This window comes from Sus scrofa, chromosome 6 (assembly GCF_000003025.6).
Source record: "Sus scrofa isolate TJ Tabasco breed Duroc chromosome 6, Sscrofa11.1, whole genome shotgun sequence".
Classification (NCBI taxonomy): Eukaryota; Metazoa; Chordata; class Mammalia; order Artiodactyla; family Suidae; genus Sus; species Sus scrofa.
In genome coordinates, this window is record NC_010448.4 from 27,708,739 (window position 1) to 27,727,579 (window position 18,841).

The window sequence follows — 18,841 nt, forward strand, 5'->3', positions numbered from 1 at the left end:
GCCACAACGGGAACTCCCCCATTATATTTCTGTTGGAGAGTGATGCCTTAAAATACTCCACTCTCCTAGATCCTGTTGTGTAGCACAGAGAACTCCATCTAGTCACTTGTGATGGAATGCGATGGAGGATAACGTGAGAAAAAGAATGCATATATATGTGTGTGTATGACTGGGTCACTTTGCTGTACAGCAGAAATTGACAACATTGTAAATCCACTAATATAAAAAATTTTTTTAAGAATACAAAATACTCCATTGTTCCTATTCCCCCCTCCACAAAAAAACTTCTCACTATCTTGATTGATGTATTTATTCTCTTACTTTTCTTTATCATTTTATTTTTATGCATATATTTCTAAACAGTGCATTGTTTCATTTTGGAAAACTGCATATAGCAAGCACAAACTTCATGGCACTGTAAATAAAGGACCATAATGTCATTTCTGCATGAAAGTTCATAGAAGATAAGTTGAACAAAATCCCACCGCCAACTTTGGATTCAACTTCCCTGTGAAATTTAAGAGCCTCTCTGTGGAGGTTTGTGAGCAGAGTTCTGACTGGGTTGTGAAAACTTGGGGTTCATTATAGATTTGGGGAGCCGGCACAATGTGAGCCAGTGTTCACAGTATGCTGGAGGTATGGAGGAAGTAATGATTGGAGAGAGGGGGCTACTCTGTATTTCTGAGTCTAGGCTCACCATGACTTACCTTTTTTTTTTTTTTTCTTTTTTTTTTTAACAGGAGGTTTTCCATAACTGTTTTCATCTTACAAAACAGAAACTCTAGGAGTTACCATTGTGGCTCAGGGTTAATAAACCTGATTCCATGAAGATGTGGCTCCATGAAGATGTGGTTTTGATCCCTGGCCCCACTCTGTGGGTTAAGGATCTGGCATTGCCATGAGCTGTGGTGTAGGTTGCAGATGTGGTTTGGATCCCATGTGGCTGTGGTGTAGGCAGGCAGCTACAGCTCCAATTGAACCCATAGCCTGGGAACTTAACATATACTGTAGGTGTAACCCTAAGAAAAATAAAAAAAATAAGAAAACCCCAAAAAACAAACAAACTCCTGAAACTCTATACTCATTAAACTGTAACTCCCCATTCCCTGACTCTCCCTTCCCATTGCCACCATTCTTGTGTGTGTGTGTGTATGATTTTGGCTACCCTAAGTATGTCTTATAAGTGGAATCATACAGTAGATGTCTTTTTACGACTGCCTTATTTCACTTAGTATAAAATCTGGAAGATTTATCCATGTTGTAGCATATTGTGGAGTTTCCTTAAAAGGTTGAATATATTCTGTTGTTGGGGGGAGGGACAAATTAGGAGCTTGAGATTAACATGTACACACTACTGTGTATAAAATAAGTAATCAACAAGGACCTATTGGAGTTCCCGTGGTTGCTCGGTGGTTAACGAATCCGACTAGGAACCATGAGGTTGCGGGTTCAATCCCTGGCCTTGCTCAGTGGGTTAACGATCCGGTGTTGCTGTGAGCTGTGGTGTAGGTCACAGACACGGCTCGGATCCCACGTTGCTGTGGCTCTGGTGTAGGTCGGCAGCTCAGCTCCGATTCAACCCCTAGCCTGGGAACCTCCATATGCTGCAGGAGCGGCCCAAGAAATGGCAAAAAGACAAAAACAAAAAACAAAAAACAAAAAAAAAACCAGGACCTATTGTATAGCTCAGGGAACTCAATATTCTGTAATCGCCTATATGGGAAAAGAATCTGAAAAAGAGTAGATAGATTCACTTTGCTATAAACCTAAAACTAATACCACATAGTAAATCAACTATACTCCAATATAAAATAAACATTTAAAAAAACCTGGGAGTTCCCTGATGATCTAGCAACCTGGGTTCAGTCCTTGGTCTGGGAACTAAGATCCCACATCAAACTGCTGCATGCCATGGCCAAGGAAAAAAAATTAAACTACTTGCTTTCACACACACAGAAGTTGTATGTATGTACAGATGACATCTTACTTATCTATTCATCCGTCATTGGACACATGAGTCTTTTGCACATTTCAGTTATTGTGGATAACACTTGTGAACAGAGGCATACAAATATGTCTTTGAGATCCTGCTTTTAGATCTTTTAGGTGTATACCCAAAAGTGGAATTGCTGGGTCATACGGTAATTCTCTTTTTAATTTTTTGAGGACTTGCCATACTGCTGTCCACAGCAGATGTTTTCTTTTATATTCCACAGCAATGCACAAAAGAGTTCCAGTTTCTTGTCCTCGCCAACACTTGTTTTCTGTTTTTTGTTTGTTGTCTTTTTAGGGCTGCACCTGCAGCATAGGAAAGTTCCCAGACTAGGGATTGAATCAGAGCTGTAGCCGCTGGCCTGCACCACAGCCACAGCCACGCCAGATCTGAGCCATGTCTGCAACCTACACCACAGCTCACAACAATGCCGGATCCTTAACCCACTGATCAAACCGGGGATCAAACCTGCGTCCTTGTGGATGCTAGTCAGATTCATTTCCGCTGAGCTATGACAAGAACTCCTGTTTTCTGTTTTTTGATGATAACAGTTCTAATGGGTGTGAGGTGGTGTCTCCTTGTAGAGTTTAAAAAAATTTTTATAACAGCTTTATTCTTTCTTTAGTTGAAATATAGTTGATGTACAGTATTACGTAAGTTACAGATGTAGAATATAGTGAGTCACTTTTTAAAAGTTATATTCCATTTATAGTTATTATAAAAAGTTGGCTCTATTCCCTGTGTTATACAATATTATCCTTGTACTTATTTTATACATAATGTTTCATCATAGATTTGATTTGCATTTCCTGGATGTTTAGTGATATTAGGCATCTTTTCATGTATTTATTGGCTGTTTATGTATCTTCTTTAGAGAAATATCTATTCGAGTCCTTTGCCTATTTTTGAATTGAGTTGTTCGGGGATTTCTTTGTTGTTGAGTTCTGAGAATTCTCTATGTTGGATATTAATCCCTTAATAAGTGTATGACTTGCAAATATTTTCTCCCATTCTGTGGGTTGCCTTTTTACTCATTGTCTTTCGATGTGCACATATTTAAAATTTTAGTGAAGTCGAGTTTGTCTGTTTTTGTTGTTCTTACCTGTGCCTTGTCATCGCCAAGAAATACATATAAATCCAGTGTTATGAAGCATTAATCCTTGTGTCTAAGAGTTTTACAGTTTTAGGTCTTTGACGAGTTCTGAAGTAATTTTGTATATAGTGTTAGGTAAGGGCACAGCTTTGTTCTTTTGCATATGGATAGCCATTTTCCTTGCACCATTTATTAAAGGGCCTGTCCTATCCCCATTGAATAGTCTTGGCACCCTTGTCAAAAAATGGTTTGACTGCATATGTGAGGGTTTATTTCTGGGCTTTCCACTGTAATCCATCAGTCTGTATATGTATGTCTTTAAGCCAGTACTACACTGTTTTGATTACTGAAGTTTCAAAATCAGGAAGTGTGAGTCCTCAAGTTTTGTTCTTTTAAGATTGTTCTGACTATTCAGATCCCTCAAGATTCCACATGATTCCATCCTGAAGCCAAAAGGATGGGCTCTCCTTTTGGTTAATCCATTTATTGAGTGAGTGTGTATCTGTGTGTGTGTGCATGCTTCATCTGTTAAGTTCCAGGCACATTCTGTTTTAAGCCATGTTATGATTTCTATAAGAAGTACTCTTTTCTGTTTTGAACTGTAAGAAATATATTGGCAAATGACATTAAATCACTATAGAAGAAGCTATTTTTTACACTTAGATGCAACCCAATTATTATTCAGGGACAAGTGAGATTGAATGACGACAGTGATTATCCACCAGGCAAGCCGCTGACTCTGCATTTCTAAATGGGGAGGAACATGTGACTAAAAGGAGGATGAGTCAGAACCAAGTGTCTTCTAAAGGAATCTGTTAAATAGACTACAGAAGTGATTACAACTAAAAGACAGGGTACATCCTTGGAGTTCCCATTGTGATACAATGGAAACAAATCTGACTAGTATCTATGAGGATGCAGGTTTGAGCTCTGGTCTTGCTCAGTGGGTCGGGAATCCGGCGTTGCCTTGAGCTGTGGTGTAGGTCAGTGGCTGTAGCTCAGATTTGACCCCTAGCCTGGGAACTTCCATATGCAGGTTCGGCCCTAAAAAGCAAAGCAAAATGAAAGTAAATGAAATGAAGTGAAAACAATAAAAGACAGGGGACATACTCTCTTTCTGGAATATCTATGTTTATGTACATTGACTTAACTAACTTTTTATGAAACCCATCTTTTTTACTTATTGAATTATAGTTCATTTACAGTGTTGTGTTATTTTCAGGTATAGAGCAGTGATTCAGTTATACATAACATAAATCTTTCCAGTTTCTTTTCCCTTCTAGGTTATTACAAAATACTAAATAGTTTCCTATGTTATACAGTAAGTCCTTGTTGGTTATCTGTTTTACATAAAATAGTGTGTATATATTAACCCCAAACTCCTAATTTATCCCTACCCCTCTTTCCACTTTGGTAACTGCAAGTTTATTTTCTGTGTCTGTAAGTCTGTTTCTGTTTTGTGTATGAATTCATTTTGTATCTTTTTTTTTTTAGATTCCACATGTGATATTATATGACATTTGTCTTTCACTATCTGACTAACCTCACTTGGTATGATAATCTCTAGGTCCATCCATGTTGCTGCAAATGGCATTATTTCATTCTTTTTTATGACTAGTATTTAGTTGTCTAAATATACTGCATTTTCTTGATCCAGTTTTCTATTGATGGACATTTGGGTTGCTTCCATGTCTTGTGCATTGTAATCAGTGCTGCAGTGAACATTGGGCTGCATGTATCTTTTTTTTTTTTTTTTTTTTTTTTTTTTTAAGGGCTGTACCTGTGGCATATGGAGGTTCCCAGGCTAGGGGTCGAATCAGAGCTGCAGCTGCCGGCCTACCCTACAGCCACAGCAACAGGATCTGAGCCACATCTGTGACCTACACCACAGCTCACAGCAATGCGGGATCCTTAACCCACTGAGTGAGGCCGGGGATGGGACCTGCAACCTTATATTTACTAGTTGGGTTCGTTAATCACAGAGCCACAACAGGAACTCCTGCATGTATCGTTTTGAATTATTGTTTTCTTTGTATATATGCCCAGGAGTGGGATCACAGGATCTTATGGTAGTTCTGTTTTTAGTTTTTTAAGGAACCTTCATACTATTCTCCATAGTGGCTGTACTGGTTTACATTGCCATCAGCAGTGTAGGAGAGTTCCTTTTCCTCCACACCTCTCCAGCATTTATTTGTAGATTTTTTTTGCTGATGGCCATTCTCACCGGTGTGAGGTGATAGCTTATAGTTTTGATTTGCATTTCTCTAATAATTAACCATGTTAAGCATCTTTTCTTGTGCCTTTTGGCCATCTGTATGACCTAATATTTACTATTGCCTGTAAAAGAGGTGGTATTTAGCCTTGATTTTGTTTTTATTTTCTATTTTATTTTTATTTTTGGCTGCATTCTCGACATGTGGAAGTTTTCAGACCAAGACTCAAACACTTGCCACTTTAGCAACCCAAGCCATTGCTGTGACGATGACAGATTCTTCACCTGCTGCACCACAAGAGAACTCTTCCTAGCCTTGATTTTATATGTGAGGAGTCTGATGCTTTATTAGCAAACTCAATGATTTGTCTCAAATACACTGATAGAACTAGAATTTAAATCCAGATTTTATCTAATTCCAAAGCCCATTTAGTTTTCACTCTTCTCATGCTGTCTTGGGCTTAAATATAGTGATAATATTCCTTTTCTTTAAAAAAATAGTTATAGTTCATTTTAATTTATGGTAGTTATCTTCTATAAAGTCCTTGTAGACAGAGTTAATGAGTACTGAACAACTACTTCCAAGGAAAGTATAGAGTTAGACTCCTGTAAGCCTCTGGTCGCAATATCTTCCTCAATCAATTAGTACGTAATCTTGTTTTTGTTTTCTTTTTTTAATGTTTCTGTTTTAAGGCCCCTTGTTTAATATGTTTGTTGGTTCAACATTAAACAACAAAATGTTGAGCATCTAGGGAGTTCCCTTCATGGCTTAGTGGTTAACGAACCCATCCATGAGGTTGCAGGTTTGATCCCTGGCCTTGCTCAGTGGGTTAAGGATCCTGCATTGCTGTGGCTGTGGTGTAGGCCGGCAGTTACAGCTCTGATTCATCCCCTAGCCTGGGAACTTCCATATGCCAGGGGTGCAGCCCTAAAAGGCAAAAAAAAAGTTGAGCATCTAGGTTATTTGTAGCCTTTGCCATTATTAAAAAGCCCTCAGAGTTGCCATCGTGGCTCAGCAGAAACAAATCTGACTAGCATCTGTGAGGATGCAGGTTCGATCCCTAGCCTTACTCAGTGGGTTAAGGATCTCACATTGCCATAAACTATTACATAGGTTGCAGATGCAGCTTGGATCTAGTGTCGAGGTGGTTGTGACATGCGCATATGTCACAGGTATAGCCGTTTTAAAAAGTTGAACAGCCTTGTAATCAAATGTTCTGTGTACATCTTTGATTAAATTTTAGGATATGGTCTTCTTGCTGTGGTGCAGGGGATTAAGGATCTGGTGTTTTTTCTCTGGTGGCTCAGGTTTTATCCCCTTCCCCCTGCAATGGGTTAAGCTGTTTCTGTAGCTATGGCATAGGTCCCAGCTGTGAATTGGATTTGATCCCTGGCCAGGGAAGCTCAGTATGCTGTGGGTGTGACCATTACAAACAAATTAGGATACATTCATAGGCATGACATTGCTGGGGCAAAGGAAGAGTCACACTTATTGTCAAAAAAAGCCCCCCCAGAGTTGTTAACCAGTTCAATATTGTGAGTGAATATTTTTTCCTATTTTTAATCATTTTATTTATTTTATTTCAAACTTTTTTTTAAATGGTAGTCAGTTTTCCCATCTCTACTGATTAAATAAAATACTCTCTTATTGTTTTAAAATGTTGCCTTTTTCATTTATTAAATACTTATGTACTGGTTGTATTTATTTATTTATTTTGTCTTCTAAGGGCTGCAAGTACAACATATAGAAGTTCCCAGGCCAGGAGTCCAATTGGAGCTATAGCTGCCAGCCTACACCACAGCCACAGCCACAGCCACAGCAACTCGGGATCCGAGCCATGACCGCAACCTACAGCACAGCTCATGGCAACGCCAGATCCTTAACCCACTGAGCGAGGCTAGGGATTGAAGCCATGTCCTCATGGATGCTAGTTGGGTTCGTTAACTGCAGAGCCATGACAGGAACTCCTAACATGTCTTTTTTTGTTTGTTTTGTTTTGTTTTTTGTAAATTCTTTTTAATTCATGGTGTATCCCCCTCTGCCTTGATGGTAATACCCTATACAAAATGACAGGTAATAAGCATCTATAGAAGCAGTGAGTCTTTCCACATTGAAATGTTAGGGAATCTTCTAAGAAAAACATTTCTAAATGCCGGTTGTATTTCTGCTCTTTCGTTAATCATAATTCAGATGTTTACTGAGGGCCTTAGGGGTATTGGTCATTCCCTATTACTGTTTTCCCTAATAGCTCACATTTATAGACTAGAGTCACAAGTGTTTAAGCTCTGATAGTTTACTACAAGAAAGTGAAATATTCTTTCCAATTGATTTTTTTTTTTCTTTTTACAGTCACATGGCATATGGAAATTCCTGGGCTAGGGGTTGAATCAGAGCTGCAGTTGAGACCTACACCACAGCCACAGCAACACCAGATCTGAGCTGCATCTGCAATCTGTCACAGTTCGTAGCAGTGCCGGCTCCTTAAGCCACTGAATGAGGCCAGGGATCAGACCTGTATCCTCATAGAGGTAGTGTTGAGTCCTTAACCCACCGAGCCACAAGGGGAACTCCCGAAATGGGTTTTTTTGTTGTTGTTGTTGTTGTTGTTGTTGTTGTTGTTGTTGCTATTTCTTGGGCCGCTCCCGCGGCATATGGAGGTTCCCAGGCTAGGGGTTGAATCGGAGCTGTAGCCACCGGCCTACGCCAGAGCCACAGCAACGCGGGATCCGAGCCGCGTCTGCAACCTACACCACAGCTCATGGCAACGCCGGATCGTTAACCCACTGAGCAAGGCCAGGGATCGAACCCGCAACTTCATGGTTCCTAGTCGGATTCGTTAACCACTGCGCCACGACGGGAACTCCCCGAAATGGGTTTTTGAGAGTGAAGTATCTGCTTCTTGCTTTTATCAATACCTTTTTACACTTAGCCTTTGTGTATACTGATGTTATTTATGGCTCATTACTAATGTGCATGGGAATCTTTGCAAATTTACAGTTATTCGGTCTTTATTATCTTTATCTTCTTTTGAACTACTCAATAAAGGGAACTCTTTTTCCAAATTTAGATACTCCGAGAATAAGTAGATTCCAGACTTTCAGAGATAAGACTATTTTGTACAGGTTGATAAATGGGAAGTTGACAAGGTTCTCTCACATCTTTCCTCTGACACTTATATTTCACAATCCAAGGTCACTAATATTTAGCTGCTTAAGAAGTTTGGTCCCTTTACTAAATGAAGGGTATAATCATCTCTTCAGCCTGGGCTGCAGAGACCTTGGTGTCTGTGTGGGAAGGGAAAGAATTGCATTTTTACTATTATAGTTGATTCCTTTTTCCCTTGCACACCTCTTTGAGGATTTGGTAAAAGCATTGGACTTCCTTAGAAAAATGCACCTGGGCACAGACACACATTTTTACACAGAATTTTGAGAGGTTTCTGGTCTTCTTGCAACTTATTTATAAGCCCAAACTCATGTAGGTTCTCTGAACTTCAGACTAAGAACTCCTGCCTCAGATAAGAGTATTGCTAAAAGTTGCAAGTAACCAAAAATCCTGTAACATGATACTTAGATATGTTATACATCTAACAAAGGAAAATTTTTACTTGGGGACCTACAACTAACCTTTAGCCACTTGGATCCTTACATGTTTTCATTTGTCCTTACTGGGTGTTCATAGCCTGCTCTGCTGAATTTTTTTCTACCCACCATTTAAAAGTTCGATTTCCTCAGGGTTCTTCATGCATCCTTCTCTTTTCTTCTTCTTCTTATTGCTTGGGGAATCATTCCTTTCCCCTGGATTTAAATACCACTGTGTTGTTGATGGCTGCCAGATTTATATCATCAGCCCATATCTCTTCACAGAGTGCTGCTTCAAAGTCTCCACTTACGGATCTCATAGATGTCACCTATATAACAGATAAAACTTATTGCAAATATTTTTTTTGGTTTCTCTTTTTTTTGGGGGGGGGCCACACCAGGGGTACATGGAAGCTCCCAGGCTAGGGGGTGAATCGGAGCTGCAGCTGGTCTATGCCACAGCCACAGCAACGCCAGATCCAAGCCATGTCTGCGATGTACGCCAAAGCTCACAGCAACACCGGATCCTTAACCCACTGAGCGAGGCCAGGGATCGAACCCGTGCCCACATGGATACTAGTTGGGTTCGTTACCACTGAGCCACAATGAGAACTTCTGCAAATATTTTTATAACAACTCTACCCAGATAAAATTCATATACCGTAAGAATTCACTGTTTTAGAGTGTGCAATTCAGGAATTTTTTTAGTATATTCACAAAATTTACAGCTGTCACCACTCTCATTCCAAAACATTTTCATTACCCCAAAAGAAATCCCATACCTATTAAAAGTCACTCCTCAATCTCCCCTTAGCCCCTGGCAACCACTAATATCCTTTCTGTCTTCGTATTTCCTTATGTCGAACATTTCATATAAATGGAATCATGTAACATGTGGCCTTTTTCTGGTTTCTTTCACTTAGCGTAATATTTTCAAGGTTCATTCATGGTGTCACTGCTTTATTCCTTTTTTATGGCTGAATAGTATTCCATTATGTGGCTAATGCCACAGTTGGTACGAAAGTGTTTTTGCTGAATCTACTGCTTACACAATGTGAAAATAAAGTGACATGTAATTTGGATTGAAATAACATCACAAATAACGGATATGTAGAGTTTGAGTTAATTTAAAAAACATGCAATACTTTTGCCTTATTTCTAAAAGAACACAAAATAAGAGGCTGTGGTCACTTTTAACTTTCTGTGAAATCATAAACATATTCTCTGATATTTTACTTATTTTGGAAAAGTATGCAGGCTGTTTTGTTGTTTCTGTGTTTGATTAGCCAAATCTGTTTACCCATTTTAGGCTATATAGAATCCATTTTATATAAAACATTTCATTGTTTAGGGCAGTGGGTTTAATCTCTAGGTCATATTCTAATACATTTTCTTTTCAGTTTGAAATAAGCCGTCATAATTTTCATTGGAAAAAAGTCTTAATGTGTAAATGACTTCATTAAATTATATTACAAAATGTCAAACTTGTTAAGAGACGGTATTACTTTCTTCGTACTTTGAGGTTTGGTATTCATGAATTATGAAAGTGGTCTACACATAAAACTGTATTTATTTGAATGTAAACATCTAACTAAATCATCAGATCATCTAAATATTATTTTAAATTACAATTCCAGGTACTAGTCTTGATGATGAACTGTAGCCATTTTCTGAACCCATTTAGGAATTTCCCAAAACAGATCACTGGTTTTCTTAATAAAGTCATTGATGACAGATATAGAGTCTGATCATGAAGTTGACCTTGTTCTGCTATTAGATATGAGAATTTAAAATAATGAGGTAGATCAGTAGGTGAAATGCTATTTCCTCACTATATAGCACCCCCTCCTCTGCTAGAAAGAGTAGGTGGGAATTTTGATTAGTAGATGTGGTGAGTCAAGTTATATTGCTGGGCAGTACAGAGGGGTATTGTTTTTAGGTCTTGCGAGGTGTAAAATATGAGATTTTCACAGTCGCTTGCCTGACTAGATGCACACCAGTGAGTTTTAAATTCACAGAATGGAAGGGAATGAGCACTTATCAGAACAGAAGGAAATGTGTGGTTAAACGGTTTCAGCTATAACTGTAGACTGTTTCCCTTAGTCCAAATGGGAGGAGAACTGGGACATTATATTTTTGGCTTTTTTCCAGTATTAGTAGAAATTGATTCAGCAAAGTTTATTGGGGCCTTAACAGGAAAAGTAATTGTGTTTAGTAGTGGAGGAGAATAAATATGTACTGAGAAGGTATAAGTCTTTTTTTTTTTTAATAGGTGTCTCTAATTTTTCTTGCATATTTGTAATTATTGATATTTATTAAAATCTCTCTAAAAACAAGAATGCCTCAGGATTTTTTGTTGAAGAAACTGCTGATTTGAGTAAAAAAAAGATGATGCTTCCAGCTTTCTCCTCAAAATGAGAAACCGTCTTACTGATTTTATATAATTATTGATAATAAATAATGCTAATTTTAGCTCACAAAAGCACTGGGATTATCCAAAGAAAGTATATTTGGAATGGGCAAATGAAGAACCTTATTCACATAAAGACATACTTGATAACCTGGGATTTTGAAAGTTCATTGAAAGTTATGCTTCCTCTGCATTTAAAAAATTTTGTTGAGGCATTAAATGATTTTTTTAAATGCTGATTTTCATTCAGAAGCTCATGTTAAATAAGGTAGAGAAGACCTAAAATAACAACGTTGGTTTTTTTAAGTAACTATTGGTTGGAATAGTGTGGTGTTACTATGAGGGAGAATGTAGTAACTAACAAATTTCTCTTTTCTGATCTTTTCTTACTGTATCACAGTAAAATACACACCTCAAGAAAATATCATTAGCACCTTTCCTTCCTTCCTTCCTTCCTTCTCTCTCTCTCTCTCTCTCTCTCTCTTTTTCTTTCTTTCTTTCCTCCTTTTAGAGCCACACCCTTGGCATATGGAGGTTCCCAGACCAGGGGTCTAATCAGAGCTGTTGCTGCTGGCCTACGGCAGAGCCACAGCAACACCAGATCCCCAACCCACTGATTGAGGCCAGGAATTGAACCCACAACCTCATGGTTCCTAGTTGGATTCATTTCCACTGTGCCACAATGGGAACTCCACCTTTCCTTTCTTGATGGATCCTTAATTTCTCTTGAGAACAATTATATTTTCAGGCAATATGAAAATTAATTTGGGAGTTCCTGCTGTAGTGCATTGGGATCGGTAGCATCTTGGGAGTGCTGGGACACAGATTCAGTCCGCAGGCACAGTGGCTTAAGGATCCGGTATTGCTGCAGCTGCGGCTTAGGTCAGAGCTGCAGTTGGATCTGATCCCTAGCCCAAGAACTTCATATGCTTCCAGGCAGCCAAAAAAAAAGAGAAAAAAATAATTTGGTGGTCAAAAATGAAAGTAATTTAAATTTAGAAGACATACCTAAAATAACTTGCTCTAGGATTTTTTACTTGAAACAGATGAATTCTCTTATATTTAGTATGAATAAATAAATGTTGTATCAGTTAAAGTGCTTTGGCTAAAAACAGTAGAAATCAACACCAGCTAACTTAAGTTAAAAAAAAAGAAAAAAGCAGCATTACTTACCAGGAATCTATGAGGTAGCTTATAAAACTGAAAGAAAACACGAAAAGCCTGTCCCTGGGTGGTTCTAGGTATCCGAATAGGGGAAAACACTATGTACTCTCTTCAGGGACTAGTGAATTCCAGTTTTTTACATCTTAATGTCCTTCCACTTAAGATTCAAAAATCAAGGCCAGGAGTTCCCGTCGTGGCACAGTGGTTAACAAATCCAACTAGTTCATAAGGTTGCGGGTTCGGTCCCTGCCCTTGCTCAGTGGGTTAAAGATCTGGCGTTGCCATGAGCTGTGGTGTAGGTTGCAGACGTGGCTCGGATCCCGTGTTGCTGTGGCTCTGGTGTAGGCCGGTGGCTACAGCTCGGATTCGACCCCTAGCCTGGGAACCTCCATATGCCGCGGGAGCGGCCCAAGAAATGGCAAAAAGACAAAAAAAAAAAAAAAAAAAAAAAAAACAAGGCCAAGTACCTCATTGTCCTAGCCTCAGCTGCAAGAGAAATGATGTCTACTTCAAGTATCACCTTATATTAATTTTTAAAAAATGTATAAAATTTCCATTTTCTTTCCTTCCTCCTTCTCATTACTTCTTCCTCCCTCCCCACTTTTTCTTTCTGTCTTTCCCCTTCCTTCTTCCCTCCCTCTCTCCCTTCGTCCCTCCCTCCTTTGCAGCATATGAAGTTCCTGGCCTAGGGATTGAATCTGAGCCATAGCTGCGAGCTATGCAGCAGCTGTTGCAATGCTGAGCCCTTTAATTCACTGCTCAGAGCTGAAAGGTCTAACCTGTGCCTCCACAGCAACTAGAGGTGCTGCAGTCAGATTCTTAACCTACCGCACCACAGTGTCAACTCCTGTAGAACTTCCTTTTAAAAATAATCTGAAAAAATTGTGAGTAGAAATAGAATCCTGGTAAACTAGATTAACTGAATGTATATAATATGGCCAGAGGCTATGTTTTCCTATAATTCTTAATTTTGTATTTCTTTTTCTTTTTCCAAAGAAAACCAGTTTTCTTAAGTAAGTCTGCCCTTTGTTTTTCATGTGTCTAATAGCTTATCATTGGTTTTCAAACTTTTTTTCTGTGTCCTAGGTATATTTGAAGGCTCCCATGATTCTGAATGGAGTGTGTGTTATCTGGAAAGGCTGGATTGATCTCCAGAGACTGGATGGTATGGGCTGCCTGGAGTTTGATGAGGAGCGAGCCCAGGTAGGGTGACTTCAGGCTTTACTGACTGTGGTCCCTTTATTTATCCCTAATCTTGCCTTTGTCTGGAGATCTGTTTCACCCAGTCTTTAAGAGTAAGTATAGAGTACCATCCTGGGAGCCCCAGCTGGTCCTGGTCTTGCAGCCTGCCAGGAAGGCTGCCTGGAGGAGGTGTCGCCTGTAGTAGCAGCAGTGGTGCATCCCCTGTTCCCTGGACCACAGCTTCCTTACTGCCAGGTCTGTCCATCTGTCCATCCATCTGCTGCAGTCCACAATGGCCACCTTCAGCCGTCAGGAATTTTTCCAACAACTGCTGCAGGGCTGTCTCCTGCCTACTGCCCAGCAGGGCCTTGACCAGATCTGGCTGCTACTTGCCATCTGCCTCGCCTGCCGTCTCCTCTGGAGGCTTGGGTTGCCATCTTACCTGAAGCATGCAAGCGCCGTGGCAGGTGGGTTCTTCAGCCTGTACCACTTCTTCCAGCTGCACATGGTTTGGGTCGTGCTGCTCAGCCTCCTGTGCTACCTTGTGCTGTTCCTCTGCCAACATTCTTCCCATCGTGGCATCTTCCTCTCCATCACCATCCTAAGCTACCTACTTATGGGTGAAACGTACATGGTGGACACTGTGACATGGCACAAGATGCGAGGGGCCCAGATGATTGTGGCCATGAAGGTGATATCTCTGGGCTTTGACCTGGACCGCAGTGAGGTGGGTGTGGTGCCCTCACTCATGGAGTTCATGGGCTACCTCTACTTCGTGGGCACCATCATCTTTGGGCCCTGGATATCCTTCCACAGCTACGTACAGGCTATCCAAGGCCGCCCGCTAAGCAGACAGTGGCTGCAGAAAGTGACCCAGAGCCTGGTACTGGCCCTGCTGTGTCTTGTACTGTCAACCTGTGTGGGCCCCTACCTTTTCCCATACTTCATCCCCCTTGATGGTGACCACCTCCTTCGCAAGTGGCTGCGAGCTTACGAGAGTGCTGTCTCCTTCCACTTCAGCAACTATTTTGTGGGCTTTCTGTCCGAGGCCACAGCCACGTTGGCTGGGGCCGGCTTCACCGAAGAGAAGGATCACCTGGAATGGGACCTAACAGTCTCTAAGCCACTGAATGTGGAGCTGCCCCGATCCATGGTAGAAGTTGTCACAAGCTGGAACCTGCCCATGTCTTACTGGCTAAATAACTATGTTTTCAAGAATGCTCTCCACATGGGGACTTTCTCAGCTGTGCTGGTCACCTATGCAGCCAGCGCCCTCCTGCACGGCTTTAGCTTCCACCTGGCTGCCGTGCTGCTGTCCCTGGCGTTTATCACTTACGTAGAACACGTCCTCCGAAAGCGCCTGGCTCGGATCCTCAGTGCCTGTGTCTTATCAAAACGATGCCCACCAGACTGTTCACACCAGCATCGCTTGGGCCTGGCTGTGCGAGCCCTAAACCTGCTCTTTGGGGCCCTGACCATCTTCCACCTGGCCTATCTGGGTTCCCTGTTTGATGTTGATGTAGATGACACCACAGAAGAGCAGGGTTACAGCATGGGATACACTGTCCACAAGTGGTCAGAACTCAGCTGGGCCAGTCACTGGGTCACTTTTGGATGCTGGATCTTCTACCGTCTCATAGGCTGAGGCACAGCTGTGGACCTCACAGCTCCCTCAAAAACCCTCCTCCAAGGTTCTGGCTCTGATGGGGGATGAGGGAAAGCCTTCTAATTCTTGGCCCTCTCTCCATCCTTGATTCCCCCCACCAGCATCTCCCCCCCACCCCCCGCCACATACACACACCACTTCCATGTTTGTCAATTCTCACCTCACCGCAGGACAGACAAGGAGTGGTTCCTGCTGTGGGCCTAGGAGTGGGAGATGCTTGGGGAAGCAGAAAGGGGGAGATCCAGGGCCTCTCCACCTTTCTTGTCCTTTTTTTTTTATTTAGTTTGTTATTATCAGATGAAGTAGGAACTTTTTATTTTTTTTATTTTTATTTTTTTTTTTTTTTGTCTTTTTGTCTTTTTAGGGCTGCACCCGCAGTATATGGAGGTTCCCAGGCTAGGAGTCCAGTCAGAGCTGTAGTCACCAGCCTGTGCCAGAGCCACAGCAACACAGGATCCAAGCTGCGTCTGTGACCTATACCACAGTTCACGGCAACGCCGGATCTTAACCCACTTAGCAAGGCCAGGGATTGAACCCGCAACCTTATGGATGCTAGTCAGGTTCTCTAACCTCTGAACCACGTCGGGAACTCCGGAAATATTTTTTTAAAAAAGAGTAAGTATAGAAAGTCTCATGTTCTTGTAATATTAAGGAATCCTGAAGAAGTTGAGACACAAATTTTGGTCCTGTTTTGGGAAAATTTTCCCTTCAGTGATTCTAAAGTTTGCGGGATTACTGTTCTCTGTTTAGTGGGGCACTTCAAAGTCCAGTAGATGCTTTTGATTAATATTTGTTCTAAATCTTAACCACATTATGAGGGTTGAAAAGCCCAGTTTAAAATAAAATGTAGGAGGAGCCCTTTTGGTTTTGTTCATTTCTTTCTTTTTATGGCAGCACCTGCAGAATATGGAAGTTCCCTAGCTTGGAGTTGAATCAGAGCTGAGGCCTACGCTACAGCACAGCAACACCAGATCCGAGCCACATCTGTGACTTATGCCACAACTTGCAGCAGTGCCAGATCCTCAACCCACTGAGCGAGGCCGGGGATTGAACCTGCATCCTCACAGAGACAGTGATGGGTCCTTAACCCCCTGAGCCATAGTAGGAACTCCTAGGAGCAGAAGTTTGGGAATGGCTGGGTGAGGAGCTTGGCAAATTCTCTAGCCAAAAAGCAATGGTTAAACTTAAAATTGTAAAAAAACATTTAAGGTTTCTGGAAATTAACCAAAGAACATAAATTGAGAGGCATTTATTCAAACAAAACTAGTGAATTTCAATAAGAACAGTGATAGTCTGGCATTTTGGTCAGGAACTATTCCCATCTTCTCCCTTAGCTCTCTGGTCCCTGAAGTTCTACCCTGGACACAAAGGCAAGCCATGAGGACTGACAACTGTGCTGTCCTCTTGGAGAAGCTGATTTCATTGAAATCAGCTTGAAAAAATCTGCTCAGGGATATTACTGACAACATGGGAGTTCCCTGGTGGCACAGTGGGTTAAGGATCCAGCATTGTCACTGCTCTGGCTCCAGTTGCTGCTGTGGCATGGAACTGATCCCTGGCACAGAAATTTTCAGATGCTGTGGGCAAGCCCCCTGCCCCTGTCCAAAAAAAAAGAAAACAGTAGTAGGATTTCTCTTGTGGCACATTGGTTAGGGATCCAGTGTTGTTACTGCAGTGGCTTGGGTAAATGCTGTGACTCTGGTTGGATCCCTGACCTGGGAACTTCCACATGCCATGGATGTGGCCAAAAATTGATTGATTTTTTTTTAAAATCTTAAAAAAGGAAACAGAAGTCTCTTTGGCAAACAATCTGGGAAGGCTGATGTTGCAGGAAGCAACAAAATAGACTAGCCAGAAATTTATCAGGGACATCTAGAGAAAGAGAACTAGAGTTCCCTTGTGGTGCAGTGGGTTAAGGACCTAGTGTTGTCACTACAGTGGCCCAGACCACTGCTCTGGCATGGGTTTAATCCTTGGCCTGGGAACTTCCATGTGCTGCAGGTACAGCCTAAAAAAAAAAAAAAAAAAAAGAAAGAAAAGAAAAGAAAGTGATAGAGCCCTCTTAAGATCGTACTTAACTTCTCATGGTCCGGAAAGCTGTGTGCATGTATAAGGCTAAACCTATTCAGTAGAGGATAAAGAGGGCCCTTGAAAGTTACTGGTCACTGGCTGACCACAAGGTAGACTGATAAACTCCCTGTGCTTTATAAAGGTATTCCCCTGAACCACACACATCCAGTGGCAAAGGATGGAAGCCTTCTGGCTCAAGGTGTTATAAGTAAAACCTCTCACCAGTGATTGGCTGACCACCAGGTTTTGCTGACCCAGGGGTAACCCTTTAGAAAGCAAGGTTTAAGCAGTGACCTCAGAGGCTACACACTACTACAAACTCTGCAAAATTAGGCAAGTCACTGAGTAGGCAAAGAAACAGCAACAGCACTCTGGAGGCAGGAATGATTCAGTTGCTGTAGTATATTTAAAATATCCAGTTTTTAATAGGAAATTAGAAGATATGCAAATAAGCATGAAAGTGTGACTGATACTTGGAAAAAAGCAGGAAATGGAAGCTTTGAGAGAGCTCAAATGATGGTTCTTAGTGACAGAAGCCTTAAAAGCAGTTATTTTTCAGTATGTTCAAAGAACTAAAAGAGGAGTTCTCTTGTAGTACAGCAGGTTAAGGATGAATCTGGTGTTGTCATTGCAGCGGCTTGGGTTGCTGCTGTGGCTCAGGTTCAGTCCCTGACCTAGGAGCTTCTACATGTCGCAGGTGTGGCCAGAAAAAAAAGGGGAGCTCAGCAAGGGGGCAGCGGGGGTGGGGAGTAGTTCCCTTGTGGCACAGCAGGTTAAGGATCCAGTGTTGCTGCAGCTGTGGCACAGGCTGCAGTTCAGGGTTCGGTCCCTGGCCTGGGAACTTCCACATGGTATGGGTGAGGCCAAAAAACACTAAGAACTAAAGGAAAATTTTTCTTTAAAGAATTGAAGGAAAATTATGACAGTGACTCATCAAATAGAGAATATTAATAAGGAAAGGTAAATTATTAACAAGAATCACATAGAAATTTTAGAATTGAAAAGTACAATAACTGAAATGAAAAATTCACAGACTTAACAGATTTGACCTGGCAGAAGAATTAGTGAACTTGAACATAGATTAACAGAGATTATCTAGTCTCAAAAACAGAAGGAAGAAACAAAGAAAAACGAACAGTCACAGAGACTGAGTCACCAGCACACATACTAATAGATGGAGAGGAGAGAAAAGAAACGGGCAGAAAATACATTTTAAGAAATAATGGCTGAAAACTTCTAAACTTGATGAATAATAATCATTTCCATATTCAAGAAGTTCAGTGTACTCCGAGTAGGATAAAAGAGAAACCCACACCTAGATAAATCTTAGCTAAACTGTTGAAAAACAAGAGAATCTCAAAAGCAAAAAAAGTCAGCCAGGAACAATGACAAAAGGTCTGATTTCTCAGGGAACGGCGGGAGGGGTAGCAGAGGGGATGGCTGGCTGCATAATAACGATTAATAACTAT

General features: G+C 41.1%; 1 protein-coding gene and 1 pseudogene across 6 annotated transcripts in view; both read left to right on the top strand.

The window, feature by feature from the left end:
- CBFB (core-binding factor beta subunit) overlaps positions 1 to 18,841 on the top strand; it is a 66,537-nt gene that overhangs the window by 24,419 nt on the left and 23,277 nt on the right. For all 6 annotated transcript variants that reach the window (XM_021094053.1, XM_021094052.1, XM_021094056.1 and 3 more), the window contains one exon: positions 13,541 to 13,657. In XM_021094053.1, the coding sequence (XP_020949712.1) occupies positions 13,541 to 13,657 (117 nt within the window). The remainder of the gene's footprint in view (positions 1 to 13,540; positions 13,658 to 18,841) is intronic.
- LOC110260941 lies at positions 13,664 to 18,742 on the top strand (annotated as a pseudogene).